This window comes from Anabas testudineus, chromosome 19 (assembly GCF_900324465.2).
Source record: "Anabas testudineus chromosome 19, fAnaTes1.2, whole genome shotgun sequence".
NCBI lineage: Eukaryota > Metazoa > Chordata > Actinopteri > Anabantiformes > Anabantidae > Anabas > Anabas testudineus.
The window spans coordinates 10,825,239-10,841,271 of record NC_046628.1 but is presented as its reverse complement, the minus strand read 5'-3'; the positions used below and the strand labels follow the sequence as shown (position 1 = coordinate 10,841,271).

Here is a 16,033-nt window from a genome sequence, read left to right as displayed (position 1 = left end):
CAGATTTTTTTTAAGCAGTAAGAACCATCTTGGGCTCATAAATGAGTGGTAGTAGAGGAGAGAGACCAGGCAGCAAACAGTTTTTTTCTTGCAGGGGGCTGTAACTGAGGACATAGAGTCAATAACTCCCTTCAGCGTCTACCACTGGCAGGCACCCCGCAGTGAACTCTTCGCTAATTACCACTGATTTAGACACACTCTCAGAAAGGGTCGTGACACACTCGCTCTATGACCAGCACTGACACATACAAACACTCTCAGACATGCATACAAACGAGTGGCCACCCTTACTGGATGCCAAAATAAAGAACCTGAAAATACCTGAATGACCGTACAAGAGCAAAACCAAAAGTGAGCTGAAGCGTCATCCCCTATGCACTTCGTAGATTGTGTTAGAGATCTGAAAAATACCTGCACTGAGCAGTTAGAATTTATAATTTACACCGCTCTGTCACCAAGTGCCAAAATGTGATCCAGGGCTCTCTGCCAGTAATTATGGCGTGCTGATTAAAAAATGTAACAGCACTGCATGAATGTCTTGGGTCTTGTGTTAATATTACAAAGAATCTCATGATCTCAGTTGCTCATAAAATCATTTAATGGCATTCAGACTGGATCTACAATATTTTCAAAATTACTTTATAGCCACAGACACAAATTTATGATAACCTGTCAGGATGTTTTTCCAAAGTCTGTTTGGAACATTGAGCTCCACAGAAGTTTGTCTTAACAACTTTTAGGCCTTTCACCTCTTACACCATACCCATGTCAAAGGCCTGCAGAGTTGAATCAGCCACTGTGACCTCTTTCCCTTAAACAAGGTGGCCGTGACATTGATAAGCAGAGTTTGGACGACATATACGTCCACTCATAATAAGGTCAACAGAAGACGGTGAATGCCTGAAGTCTATAAAGGGTTTTCTCTATGACACAGACTGTATTTCATTTTCAAATGAATCGGTGCAAAGTATTTTTTAATAACAGCAGGTTTGGATTATTGTAGGATGATAATATGAGCTTTTCCTGCTCTGTACAAGGTGCAAGTACAGGGCAGATAATTTTAGGTGGAACAGTCAACACAGCACATGTCATCAAATTAGAAGGACTCCACCCAGTTTATAACGCAGACAGATGTTTCTCATGACCTTTGTTTCTGCTTATCTGTTTTTCTGGACGTGTGCTTGTGTGCGTGTGTGTGTGAGCGAGAGAAGGAGCTCAAATGAGAGAGATTTCTGATAGAGGCCAAGTAAATCATTAATGGGAGCAGTCAGGAGGTTTAGCCTCAGAGGAGTGTGGTGAGACGCCACGCTTTAGCCTCTTTATAGGTTCCAGTGAAACTCTGAAACAGTCAGTTTATGACAATAGGTCATCTGAAAGCCGTAAGCAGGGTACAGTACTACTCTTAACCTTTACCCTCTAAATTACAGATTTAATAACATCTATAATTGTTACTCATCAGCTACTTTAGTCCTGCTCATCATGAAGGAACCTAGCTTTGTTTTTCAGAGACGTATAATTTGCTTTATGCAGCTTGTGCCCACTCCTGCATGCTTGAGGCTACCCCCTCCCCATCCACCATCAGCTTTATGATCCTTATTTGCTTTTCCATGTTTTTGAGTTTCTACACCCATACACCCATCGAGAAATGTCGTCTCCTTTTTTGTCTTACTTTTAGTTTGTTCCTTTTTTGGTTTTTGCTTTCTGCATTGTTAACATGTTTTGTTTCTTTCTTTCCATTCTGTTTCCTTTCTGCCATTCAGTACCTACAGATGAAATGGCCCCTTCTAGATGTTCAACCAGGAGGTCTTCAAAGTAGACAAGCACTTAAAGATGCCAGGTCCCCGTCACCGGCACACATCGTTGTAAGTAACACTCCGCTCGGTACTTTTACTTTTTCACCAGCTCTTCTTCCCTTATTCATGACAGAAAGACAATCCTTCCGTCTTCCTTCATCCATCCTGAAAACTTCTTCAGTGTTGAGGTTCTACCTTTTTACTGTGAAAGGATGCTATCGCTGGATTTACCCCTAAATCACAATCTGTAACACCCAATGGGTTCTCTTATATGTGCAAATTGTCAATGACAATTTTGTGGCTTCCAGAAAGAACAGTGTGTGTCAGTGAGTCATCTGGAGGCAAATGGCAGTGGGCGCTGCCACTGTGGCAGGTGCAGCAGTTGTTCTTTGGACAGCCATGCCACCTGTAATCCCAGAGAGATGATAACTCCAAGCCTGGCCTTATATTCAGCTGAATGATTGTGAAAAACTGGTCTCATGTTAAGAAGTTTTTCATGAGAATGAGCTAATGCTGGGCTGCTCACATACTGTCTTTGAGGAAAGTGTGGGCGTTCCTTCAAAATTGATTACCCTATCCATGGAGTTGGAGGAGTACTCTGGCACAAGAGTTGGCTGGACAACCGTAGGGGCATATGCAGTAAATATACATAACAGAGCGTCCACCCCAGGCATGTCGATATCTAAGAGGCTAGCAGCTCTAGAATGAACAGCTGAATGTGAAGTTAGTAGTTCGCCAAAGGCTTAAAGTTTTCTAGAGGTCAGCGGAAAGGTTGACTATAGGGAAGTGTTCGTATGTGGTCACAGGGTTAGAAAGCCAGGAAAATCAATGAGAGTGGGGATTCAGCAGAATTAGTGAAGTGACCATAAATGCCTCTGGGCCATTATTGGTACAGTTGTTACTTTCGCTTGGAGTCATGCATCTTCTACATATTGTTATGAAAATGAAAATTTGAAAAGCACATAAAGATTTTAGATGGCGAAACCTTTTTGGAGTTTGGATGCTCATAAGTACAGTATTTCCTGTGATAACAGATCAATGCTGGAGCTAATAATACACAGCTGACACTTTTTGTTTATGCATTCTGTGCAGCGAAACGTTAGCTGCCGTCACGGCTATGAAACTCACGGGGAAGATGGTAATAATTGTTATCGCACTAATTACTCTGTCAAAACACAGTGTCCCTCTGAGTCACATTTGACATTTGATCAGTTCAGTTACTTTTATGGTCCGTAATAAATACCATCTCAAACAGTTACTTAAAAGTTGGCGAGCCAAGGCCTTCTTGGTATTGTGCCCGTTTAAGTTAAGCACATCTTAAAATAGCAGGAGTCGACAGGGCTGTTTATTTGAAACAGAAACCTTGTCAAAAGTTGTGTTTAAGACAAAGCGCTAGCGATGACAGCGTTGTTCTGAGCAAAACAAGCCCAGCTAAGGCCCTCCTTATCTTCCCCTGCGATGCTGGTGTTATTTTTATACCTAAGAGTTCAGGGGCCTCTTCTTACTCTGTTATTTTAGGAGATGCCAAGAAAAAGAGTCCCAATTCCTGTGAAGTCATTAAACTGGTCGTAGGCAGCAAAAACTGCAGGTAAATACTTGAGGTTTTATCCTGCTATGAGTCATATGGCTGTAAATACTCACCACCTCACATCCACCTCAACTCCTGCTGTTCGATTTACTTCAAAAGTTTGAGAGCAAAACCAAAGTGTGGTTGCTGCTCCAACTTTTTAAATACATCACTGATATCACAGCATATTTTAAAAGTACAGTCATATATTTTTTTATTATGTTGCTCAGTGATGAGTTAGGTGCTACAACATTTAAAAATTACTGTATAACAAAAATGCTTTTAGGTTTTATTTTTGGGGAAGTAAATTTAAGCATCTATTCTTTCACAGTGTACACACAAAGTTGTTGTACTAACAGCCAAGCATGCAACACTAACAAGCTTGGAACAAACAGGCAACACCGGCAACTCATCACAAAACAGACTGTAGCTTTAGGCTGAAAGCAGACTTAAAAGAACAAAGATGGACAAGTAGTCAGATGGATAAAATAAGCTGAAGTACAGACGCATTCACAAAAACACATAATGATCACTGTACCCATTGGGTTCCATGAAAAGATAATAGCTTTTTTGAACATCTTAATCGCTGCCAAATTTTAAAATACAATGAAAAGTTCGACTTCATGATGTATTATGCTTGATAAGGCAGAAAACTGAGTTTTAAGTAGTTGCTATGTGGTGTTTAATATTTTTTATTTAATTTTTGTAGTATGTGTGTTGACCTCATGGTTTCAAATTCTTTCAAAGTCTTTGCAGGGTCAAGAAAACAGTTTGATTTTATTATAAGTAACTGGGTATATAGCAAATAAACCTTTTGGTTTCTTTCTTTCTTTGGGCTTCAGTTCTAAGCAGACAACGGAGGCATAAGCAGAATGGAGCAGTGGGAGCACTGTTAAACGCGTACCGTGATTAGTACTGACACTGATCAATATGAAAGAATATATTGTAATATTTGTGGTCATATTGCCCAGCCCTAGTGTGATCCGTTTGATAGAGTACACAGGCTGGTAAGATCAGAGGCATTGCAGCATCACTGCATAGGCACACAACTTGCTGTTAGCACAAGTGATGAAATTGAATGTGAAATGCTGCTTGTATTGTTGGCGTGCCTTCCATCCTGCTCCAGCATCCACCTCTGACTGTGGAGGAAGTGTGATTGAATGTTTCCCTGGTTTGCATCATACTGACTGTTGTACATATAGAAAAGACAGATTACTGTGGACAGCATCATGAATGCCGATGATAACCCCACACGGACTCCTGCTGGTGTCACTTAATCAGTCATAGTTTTCTTTTCTGTTGTGATTTTTTTTTTTAACTGCAAGTTGTAGGCCTGCATGTGTCAGTACATGATTTTCTTATCAATAAAGTGGTCTATAAACAGTACTTTCTTTTTGCTCACAAATGCAAAGAAACACCCAGGCACCTTGACCTATCTCTGCCTCGAGCACTAGCAGGCTTGGCAGTGATAAGAAGCCGTCGATTGCCCTGCTAGATAACAGCGATCTGAAGCCGGACTGACCCTGAGACAGTTAAAACAACAATAGAAAGACAGCGAGACATAATATATTTGGCTATAGATAAAGCCGGCTAGAAACCTGTGGCAGAAAAGTAGGATGGAGGGAGAGATGGACAGGGACGGAGATGCAGACAGACGGTCTCGTTTGTGGCTGGGAGGCTGAGGCGAGGTGGAGTGCTGCAGGATCAGCCAAGAAAAGAGGAAGTGACCTCACACAGGCTGGTCTTTCTGAGGGCATGATGTATGCCCCTGTTTACCATGCCCTCAAAGGGGGCCACGCAGGACCTTTTTGAAGTGCCTGACCACCCCGCAGGCAGCCTCCAAATCCTGCTGCCGCTGAACTTTTATGCCATTGGCTGAAAGTTATTCAATATTTATCCACCTATTGATGTGTATTTTTGAGGGAGAGACTCCAAGAAACATTTTTATGCCTCACACAGCTCCTGAGGGGAAAGATCATAAACATTCCCCACTTTGTCAAATTGCCTTTTATTGTGATGTTTTAATTTGACAGTGTAATAGAGGCTCTCGGGGATACAGGAGGTAGCTTAAAGCTGGTGGACAAATGTATGCAGTAGTGTATGTTTTCACAATTACCACACGTCTATTGTTTAGACAGTGATTATTAACCCGGTAACACATCATAACATACCATACCCGATTTGTAAATCCCTTTCTTTAAGTCTGTAGTAGTATCAACAATAGTGCAGTAAGGCACTCAACAGGAGTCCAGGCTCCTGTTGGCAATGTCACGACATACTTTGGCTGAAAGATATAAAACATTTTGCCTCATTGTCATGTCATTAACATCGTTTCGACCTTTTCAACTTTACAGTGAAATATTCAAGCATTGTGAGCACCAGTCATTTTTATTGGATCGTGTTTCTCGATTCGCCTCGCACACGTTAAGAGCATACACACGCAAACTACTTTCCTGACATTCACGTGCACGCACATAGACAGCCTTAGAGTCTAGAGCCGAGCCCTGGCTGAACAATGTGTCCATTGTTTTGCGGGCTTTCAGTGGCAGCAGGGGACGGCTGGAGTGTTAACCATTTCCCAACTGTGCCTCGCTGTGTTGTTATTGTATGTGTGTGTGTGTGTGTGTGTGTGTGCTAGAGGTAGTGAAGCAAGGGCTCAGGGATGAAGAGAGGGAGGGCACTTGCTGCAAGTGTATGGTAATTAGTGTGGAGGAAGTGATGGAATCTGGCCATTTTTACAGCTTGCAAGACCTCCCACCTGAGCCATTACAACTACTGAACATACTTATTTTATTCCCATTCAGTCGTTTCTTTCTCTGAAGAATGTGAACTGGAAAAAGGCCTGTTTGAAAAGAGCTGACATGATTTTAATATTATAGAAAAAAAAAAAAGGACCCAGGACATTGCATTTCAGCTGAGCACTTAGAAAAGACATGTCACAATGACTCTGTGGATTCCAATAATGGGCCAAAGGACTGGATGGGCATGTGACTGTTACTCTAGGTCAGCGTTAGAAAAAAAACACAACATAGCCAGGATCACATTCACCCTCCTTGACCACTTCTCTGTCTGTATTGGAGGAATGGGGATAAAAGAGGCTTCCTGTGGTCTGAATGGACCATGCACCTGGGCTCTGCTGTTAATGAGCGACCCCATAGTCAGCAGCCGCCACCCACGCACTGTCCATAGGTTTTATTTAGAAGGTTTTCTCTTTCTTGACTTATGTTGACCTTAAGCTGCTCTTTATTTGAAGGTTTTTTCCAAATAACCTCTGCCCTCTTGGCTTCTTTCTATGCTCACATCTGTCCTTAACTTTTCCTGGACAGACACACATATCACACATTTATTTACTGTTGTGAATAGAGAATAGCAACATAGTGTTTGCATGTGGGATGTTCCTAATTGGTTATCTGTAAAGGCTTCCTCAGTTGACTATATAAATATGTAAATCTTCATTTTCATGTCCCATGATGGAAGATTTTTATCCACGTCAGCCAGTTCTTAGGGGCAAGTGATCCAAGCCTGAGATAGTGACCATTGTGCCTGTCAGCTGCCTCTCGCCGTCTCTCGCTGCCTTCTCCAGACAAGACATTTGTTTAAGGGGTCATACTTGCATCATCAGCTTGGGTCAAAATCTGAGGCTGTCGAGACGTGGCGTCAGGCCTGGGAACTGTGACAATGAAAATGAGAGCATCTCGGTCATTGTATCTGTCCAGCAGTCTGGACGGCTGCTCGTTCCCACAGACAATCCGCTGAGTGTCAGCTTAGTCAGCACAACACCACAACAATGTCTGAGGAGTCTTCTGCTCCTTTATGGAGTTTCAGTAGCATACCTAAACATTTGAAAACAAATGCACCTGATAAATTGGCAGGAGGGGTGTTAAGTGTGTATAATTTCTGTAGAGTATCATTAAGGAGCTTCTACATCACAACATCTGATTGTAGGAAATGTGAATAGCAGCTTTTTGTGTTGCGTCTGTGAGTGCGAACAGCTCTAGGTGCATTGTCATCGTTTTCCTCCTTCGCTGTGGTATTTGACCGTTACACAACCCCTGCGAACTTAAGCTACCCCAGGGAATGTGTGACTCCACGTTGGACACGCACATTTAAAAGGATAATACATATTTGTATCTGGAAGTGTGTGTGAGTTTCAGTAACCGCAGTGTTCACTGTCTAACTGTTTGGAGCAGTTATCTAGCTGGCCCCGGGGTCAAGCACAAGTACAAATAGAAGCCAGTGATCTTGGTGCACAGAAATCGACCTGCACAGTAGCTCTCAGGTCCTGGAGCCCCTCTGTAAACTAAAGGCCCTGTTGGTTTCTCTGCATGACACTTTCACTTGTGTTATTCTCTCTTCCTGTCTTTCCCTATTCTCTCTTCTGTTGTTTATTATCTCTTATCAGTCAAAAAGATGTTAGATGTGATGTTTTCGTTCTGAGGGACACTAGATGCAAATCTGGCGGCTAACAATTTACATTTTTACTGAACTGAACTGAAATTACTACTAATACTACTTCTATGTATGGAATCTTGCAGTCAAAGATATTTATAGTTAGAAAAATCTGTGCCTAATTTAGTGGTGACAGTGGATCCCCAGAACAGCTGACTGCTCCTTGACATGTGTGAAGGTGTGGATACAAAGGTAAAATGTCCTACCAAAGTGAAATATTGTTTTAACAACCAGTCAGCCAGTACCAACATCAGTGTAACCAGTGTAGAGCCAGTGTTCTCCTCTTCTTTCTGTATAAAATGAGTAATAATGGGGTCCAACATACACCCAGGAGAAAGCTGAGCCAGCAGAGATGAGGAAGTAGTTTAAATAACTAAAAAGCCAAGGGATGCATTATTTCCAGGGAGAACACATTGCTTTTTGCATAAAACCTGATCGGCTGGGATTGTATTCAGATGTGTGTGTTTGTGAGTGTGTGTATTAGATAAAGAGAGAGAGAAAGAGAGAGCGTGCGTAGAAGAGATGGAGAGCTGATATAATTGTGTGACTTGGGAACGTCCATCTTTGCCTTTCAGGGGCCCTTCTGCTGGGAATTCCCCGGACAGTCAGATCTGAGCCTTCACCAATTTCATTTGGTGAGAGACCTTTGAATTCCAAAAATATCTTGATTCCACACACAAATTAACAACTGATAATTGTTGATTAAATACAAAAAAAAAATGAATGAAACCACAATCCTGGTGATAATTCTGATAATCATGCTGTGTTGAGCTTTGTGCTTATTCAATCCTGCTGCTGCTGCTGCTGCTGCTTTGTTGCTCATGTGCTTTTGAATGTCTAAAATGTCAATTCAGGTGATGGGACATTTGTGTAGGAGGGATGTTTTGGGCAATACAGGCCTCATGCATTTGTCCAAAGTGCTTACGTAAATTTTACACTAAACAGAGACTGTCAAGCCTCATGACATAGTCCAGTTGTTTTCTTGTCCAGCTTCGTGTTTACTCATTTCTGTGTGTGAAAGATTCGGTTTGCCTGCTTTATTTGTCTCCGAGCCTAACTGGTCTCTGTTTCTGGATTGTTCTGGTTTAATAACAACATTGTTTTTAGCTGTGGAAGTGGTTTGGTTTGAATTAGCTCACAATCCCCCCCCAACAGGAGATACGAGTCTTGCTGTTTTGTTTGTGCTGCTGTTTTGAAGAGTTCTCTTTATTAACAGCATCTGGGTCTGAATGCAAGACAGAGATGCAACAGTTGGTGCAATAACACACACCGTTTATGTTCGCTGCTTCAAGATTTGGATCAAACATGACCTAAGCTGAAAGTGATCTAACACTGCAGGTCCTTTAATAAAGTAGGAAGGTTAGTCTTGATCCTTATTGCAGAGCTAACATGCTAAGGACATTAGTGAGCCTTGTATTGGTTTGTTTTAGTCATACCCTGTCAAACTGGAAAGAGTCTGGCATTATGAATCCCAAAGGAGAACTTATTAATCTCCTCCGAGGCGAGCATGGCTCTCCGTCTGCCTCGCGTACTTGAATTGTTTGACTAATCAATTGCTTGTTGATTTTGTGCACTCTGCTGGGCTTTTGTTTCCAGTAAATAACATGAGTCCTTCAAAAAAGAAAGAAAGACACAAGGTAAACTATGGTTAATTGCGCAAACAGCTATTAATATGGTGCCGTAGTCTACTAGCGTTTAAAAAAAAAAAAAAAAAAAAAAGACGCAGCAAAAAAACAAAACAAAAAAAAACATTCCTCACTATGTCAGCTTGCTGCCTCCTCCCCCCCTCCCTCTCTTATACAAGTGCCTTTGCTAGAACTTGTTTGACAAGGTCTGGCAGGATCATTGTTGGGTGTGCCTGTCTGTCTTTCTGTGTGTGTTTGTGTCTTACAAACACACCTTTGTCTAAACCAGTATATATGTACTGTAGTATCCACGCATCTTAGGTGTGATTTGAGTTTTAGATGACAAGAAGTCGGAACTAGGTCAGGTCAGGTTCTAACTTTCATGTGTTTGCATACAACGCGAACTCATTTAACCCAGAGATCTGACTCGCAGGCCTGCATGGAGCAGATAGTAAGCAAGAAGTTAAAAAAAAATAGCTGAGTAGGCTTTATAAAAAAATGTGATAATCATGATTAGGTCATAGTTAGTTTGCAGAAAGAGCTAGGATCAAAGTTCACATGTGATCTCGATACATAATCACATTTATGATGTACCACTTCTAACAGACTGACAGTTGAGTGCACTCATCTTTGCCAAATCTCCCCAGATAGCACCATCCCCGGCTCCGTTCTGTGACCAGCTCCATGAGCGTCAACAGACTCAGTAGCTCCCCCGCGCTACTGTATTAACACTGGAGGCCGTTTCACAGGGAAACTTGTTTTGACAGAACTCCAGGTGTCTCATTGTTGGGCCTGGCATGGTTCAACAGATTTACCAATTAGCACTGGGCTGAGGGCACGGGAAGGGTGGGAGTGGAGAAGAGGAGAGGGAGGGAAGAAATGAAACAGCGGGGAGGAGGGAGCATGGATGAGGCGGATTTGGCCACAGTGATGGAATGAGGTTCTGAGTGAGAGGGGCTAGTAGGGGAAGGTGTGGAGGGGGGTTGTGACCATACGGAGGCAGGCTGGAGTAAGGCGATCCGTGACCTCGTTTTTTTTTCCCCCCCCAGCAGCAGTATGTAAGGAGCTGAGGTTTGGGCTGAACCACACAGAGGAGGGGAAGTACAGCAAAGGAGAAGAGTTTGGAAAAAGGAAAGGAGAAAAGCAAACACAGTCCACACATCACAACTTTTGTACTCAGCCGTAGCTCAGCTATTAAAGCACAAGTTTGGTAGTTTCTGGTATTTTTCTTATAGATAAACTCCTGACACTTGACTCTGTTATTATATGTTGCTTACACACATCCGTCTGCAGGAGAGTTGATTTATTTTTGCTGCAAGTCCCCCTTGGCTTGCTGTTTTCACTCTGGTACGAGGCAGAATTGTGTGGGATTAAACACAAGGTTATTATTCTCACTAACCCTCTTTGTTACTCCTCAGAAATATCTGCTCCTTTTTCCAAGAAGTTTGGAAGTGAACTTTTGAGAGCAGGGTGAAGTGATTTAGTGAATATCCCAGGGGTGGGCTGCAGAATTTAGAGTAGTATTTGGCTCTTCCATGTTATGATACTGACACACATGCATACGCACAAGCGTTAGAATATATGCACTGTAGGTACGGACATTGTGAAACCAGACTAAATGTGTGAAAAGTAGCTGAGGTCAAACGTAGCAGTTTGTGTTATAATTTTTGCGTGTGAGTAGTGCATGGGACGTCTTGTTTGACTCGCTGGTTAATATCAAGTGTCTTGGACATATGGTAGCTATTCTTTAAGAGGACTCTGGATCTGGGTTCGCAATAGTGTATGTGCTGTAGCTAGCAGGCTTTTTCCTGCTAGACGTTCGACATTTAAGTACCAAATTAAAATGACACTTTTGCAGTCTTCAGGAGAACCCGTGCACAGTGACATGCCATAATAAGCCTCTAAAAATGAGTACAACAGGTGTTTCATGGACGCACCAAACATTCTTCATTTTACCCATTATTGGGCCTCATTAATCTCTCTGTGATTTTGCAATCCCTTCGTGTTGCGCAATCCCACAATTGCTATGACAACCGTCTGTTGTATACATATGTACAAGCATCTTGTGATTGAGAGTGATGGAGACGGCTTTTTGGAAAGGGAGAGAAGAAGGGGACTAGAGTGGGGAAAGATGGAGAGAATATCAAGCCCCACCAAATTCCCCAAAGGACAATTTACAGTTATGGATGAATACACTGTCACAGTCAAATTTGAACTCTGTGGATGTGTTTGTGTTGAAGACGGCAGAATGCTGAGTGATTCCAGAGAGCACTTAAGCTGCCTTGAATTTAGTTTTCTGTTCCCACCAGTGTTATAACAGGAGAGGGGCTTTTCTTTGGAGTTTGCAGAGGTAAACACTGGGTGTCTGCTTTCTGAGTCATTTAGCATCGTGCTCCGTCACCTTCCTCATATATTCTAACAGTGGTTTCAGGCCCCAATTTATTTGATTTTTGTTCCTCTCGGAAGTTCCAATGAAGACCTATCTGAACTTTTCTTGGATTTGTTTGGCTCTGGTTTTGATGTGTGTGTTGTTATATTTTTTTCTTCTTGACGGCGTCTGAGTGCCAGGCCCTGCTTTTGTCTTGGACCCGGAAAGAAAATTGATGTGAGACTTATTTTCCTTCCCAGTCAGTTTCTTTGAGTGTTTTTCCCTGCTCATGTTTTTTATTTGTTTTGTTTTTCCTAATAGTCCTGGAAATTTGGGACACCTCTTTGAGACAAGTGACACTGCGATTTAACTGCTCTTGCATACCTGTGCAGGTGTGCACATGCTTTCGTGTATATTTACCCAGTCTTTCAAAAAAATCTTCTCTAATTGAATAGCCTGTTGAAAACGTCACTGGAATCAGTCATGTAATAGCAAGAGGGAAGTGTGATGGGGTGAAAAGGAGACTTGGATTTCATCAGATTAAGGCGGATCATCATAGTAGAGGTTTTGGATGAAGGAAGAGATGGCTCAAACCTGACGGTATACAGGCTGTTTTTCATGGAAGAGAAGTCTAAACTAATGTGTCAGACCACTTTTTCTCATCAGCGAGATGTGCTATAGACGGCAAGCAATGGCCAGACATTGCTTTCGAGAGATGCAGAGAATTGCATGCTGGGAAGAGAATAAACAAGCCTGTCACTAAAGTCGGAAAGAATCCTTAGTGCAGCGCTACTGTCAAAAAGCAGCTTCCATTTCATACATTATTAACATTACCTAAACGCATTATTTGTGTATTTATTCATTCATTTGTCTTGTTAACATCCTCCTGGAGTAAGATAAACAGCACGGCCAGACTGAATGTGTGACAGTTGTGTGTGAGATTTGAATAAAAAGCCCAGCAGCATGATTGGAGCGAGACAGGAGCGGATTCTATGGACACCAGACTTCCTCTCCAGGCTCATTAAGGGACAGTAAGTCGATGATGTCGAATCGGCGTGCACTTTACCGGCCTGCCTTTTTCTTTGAACAGCATCGCCCTCTTATCTGCAACATGCTCTGTTCCTCCATAACAAGACGCTCCCACTCCCATGCATGCACACGCTCTGTCTGTCTCTCTTCGTCATGCACACTCATTCTGCCTACATTCACACTCTTCATACTTATTTAGTCTGTGTAGACAGAAAACTCTTAAGTATGTGGCTTGTCCACAGAATTTTGGCAGCTTTTGTTGTATTTTCTCCTACGCTATCGAAAAAGCATGGTATTTGTTTTGTTTTTTTTCTGCACAGACATCACAAATGGATATTTTAATTGGAACGTTTGGCACTGTCTCCATCTTGTGTTGGAATGGCAGACAAGTGAGTGGCTGGCGAGGCCGGGGCCAGGCTGATTGGTGTGTAGCGAGGCGTACCTAAATCAACTGGCAGCATGAATAGCTTGCTTGATTCTCACTGGCATTCACTGGAATCCATGGCAGTTTTTTTTTTAAAGCTAGACTCTTTCTTTGGAAAAAGTGTGGAATAACCAACAAGGGAGAGAGAATACCTCCTGCTTCCTTGAAGCATGACTTCCCTATTGTTTTCTTGGTGCTATGTACTTGCCTTTATGTGAACTCACTTTTTGGTGCTTTTATAATGTCAGAACATGAATGTAAAGTACAACAATGCAAACCCATGTTGTTGTTATACTCCAGCAATGGATTCATTGACTTTACATCTTCATATGAAGATTTTGATTTATTGCAGTCTTAATGTTTTTGTTTACATTCTGCCAACTGCAGTTATATATAAAGATACATACAAACTCAACAACACTTCAGATTCTGTCAGAGTTTAAGTCTGCATATGGTAGAGTTTATTCAGACATGTACCTTTTTTGGAATTTTTAGGAAAAATCCACTTCCTGAATCCAGGGAATTGAAACTGAATAGATCCCCAACCCCAAATGACAGGTTGGGCTAGACCTCTGCTCCAGTGAAAGCTCACTTTGGCTCCAGTGCAACAACTAATACAAACCACATGCTTGAGCTGCACATCTGCATGAGTACACACCTGTTTCAACTGTGGACAATCTTCCACCTCAGACAGTGAAGTCAGGCACACTCATGCCAGAGACTGAGAGACTGTGGAGGCGGGTCAAGTTGGATCCTCCTTGACATAATGTAGTTGTGGTCTTTCACCGGGCCTGTGTGTGTGATACAGAGGGAGAAAAAGATATGATGTGTGCAGGGAGTAGGGGGGGTTGTGTGATCTGTATAGTCTGTGAATCCAAAAAAGTTAGCATTTTTATGCTGCACGACTCCTACATGTTAGAAAGCAGACAGTCATAGACGGACACACAGCCAGCCAATCAGAAGCCAAGAGAATCTGCAAGACAGATTTATAGCACTGGCTTAAAGAATAGCTCTCAGCTGGAACATGACTTCTCATTGCTTCATCAGTGAACTGATATCTGTTTTAATACTGAGATGCACCCCCTACCTGTAAGTGCCAGTGTCCTAGCTGCACAGAGGGGCACGTGGCACACAAGCGGTCACAGTGTGTACTGTGATGTCAGCCTGCGTCTCCCGCCATTTTAATTGTTATATCTCCTCAGTCTTGATTTGAGCAAAAAGGGAGGCCTTGGCAGAACCTGGCACATCAAAGGCTACCTCCCCTAGTCTTACAAGTTGCCTGTCTCATTGGAGGAGCCCAGGCTTCGAAAAGACAGAAAAGGGGATTGGAGAGGCGGTGCGGATTCCCGGCTGGAATGAGTTTGATGGGCTAATTGTAGCCCCCAGTGGACATAGACGCACATCACAGAAGGGCAAGCGTAGTGTGGAGAGCAGAAGCTGCACACGAGGAGCTGCCGTGGCTAGAAAATACTCCTGCTAGCTTTCCCCTCCATTAAAGGATCTTTGTACATTGCTTTCTGCTGATTCTAACTTCATTACTCTATTTAGAGTATGTGGCTCGCATCTATCCCTCTTATTCTCCACTGCTCTCTGTGCTGCCTTATGCTGCATGTTTAAATTTTCTTTTCCATAGCACTGTAAACCTGCCAACTCCCTTGAGTAGTCCTGCTCATCTTTGTGTTTTTCTCACAAGCCTGTAGTTTTTTTTTTTTTTTTGGTGTTTTTCTGTTCTGCAGCTGTAGGCCTACATCTCATTTTGACATTCTCCACTGGACCTGACACTTTCTCCAGGCAGTTGTGCACATTAATGATGCAAGCACATCGACAAGCCCTGACAAAGGTGCATGTTGGTCACTACATTTAATAAGCCTTCTGACCGCGCGGAATCAGAGGCTGAGCCATAACACAATGCACAACAAAGCAATGTAATGCACAGATAAACACACAATCCTTGTGCCTTACTACCAACAACATTACCAACTGGCCCGACTGTAGTAGTGATCAAAAAGGCTCTCCGCAGCTTTGAACATTTCTCTTTTTTCCCCATCTGCATCAAAAAGAAATCAATAGCCGAAACTTTTGAGTGCATGTATCAGTTTTTCTTCCCGTTGCACCCCTCTCCCCATTGCCAGTTTGGCAGTTGTACATTACGTTGCCACAAGAGTAAAACACAGTTAAAAGGAGAAATGCACAAGGAGATGACACCAGCAAGGAAGCAGCTCGTGTTGGGTAGGGCCCTGGCTGGGGAAAAAAAATCAATGGGAGGGAACACTTCCATGCACGGAAATGGCACAATGGGAGGGAGAGGTGGGAGAAAAGGGTTGTTTTTTTTTTTTTTACTGAAAAATGATGCATTTGTTTTACCCAGGGAGAGGAAAAAGCAAAGACGAGGAGAGAGAGAGAGAAAAAAAAAACAATCTTCTGAACATCTTTTGAAAAAAAGCTAGTTCTTTGGTGAGGGTGAGTTGTGTGGTTAAGGTTTGTTTTATCCAACTGTGCGGAAGCGTGTGTAGCTGTCTTTCAGGTCTCTTTTTAGTTGAGGCACAGAAAGACTACTCATGGCATGTTCAAGGGCACTCGGTGGACACAGATGCCCTGCAGGAGGCGGAATTATGAATACAACATGAGTAAACAGACACCTACATATACTATTAAAATAGTAAGCCTAGTATTTGGCAGGAGACCATCCAGAGTAGTAATTTGAACCGGTCCGTAGCAGTTCAACCTTACTCTTCTGAGGGTCATTGATAAAGACTCCAAATCAGCTCTAATTTGCCT

The 16,033-nt window shown here is 42.5% G+C and overlaps 1 protein-coding gene across 15 annotated transcripts in view; it reads left to right on the top strand.

Moving 5' to 3' along the window:
* Nucleotides 1–16,033, top strand: part of tcf7l2 (transcription factor 7 like 2) — an 83,297-nt gene that overhangs the window by 26,965 nt on the left and 40,299 nt on the right. For 8 of the 15 annotated variants that reach the window (XM_033326813.1, XM_026350974.1, XM_026350972.1 and 5 more), the window contains exons 4-5: nt 1,761–1,862; nt 8,385–8,444. In XM_033326813.1, coding sequence (XP_033182704.1) covers nt 1,761–1,862; nt 8,385–8,444 — 162 coding nt within the window. The remainder of the gene's footprint in view (nt 1–1,760; nt 1,863–8,384; nt 8,445–16,033) is intronic. The other 7 variants (XM_026350986.1, XM_026350985.1, XM_026350977.1 and 4 more) reach the window with 1 other exon arrangement.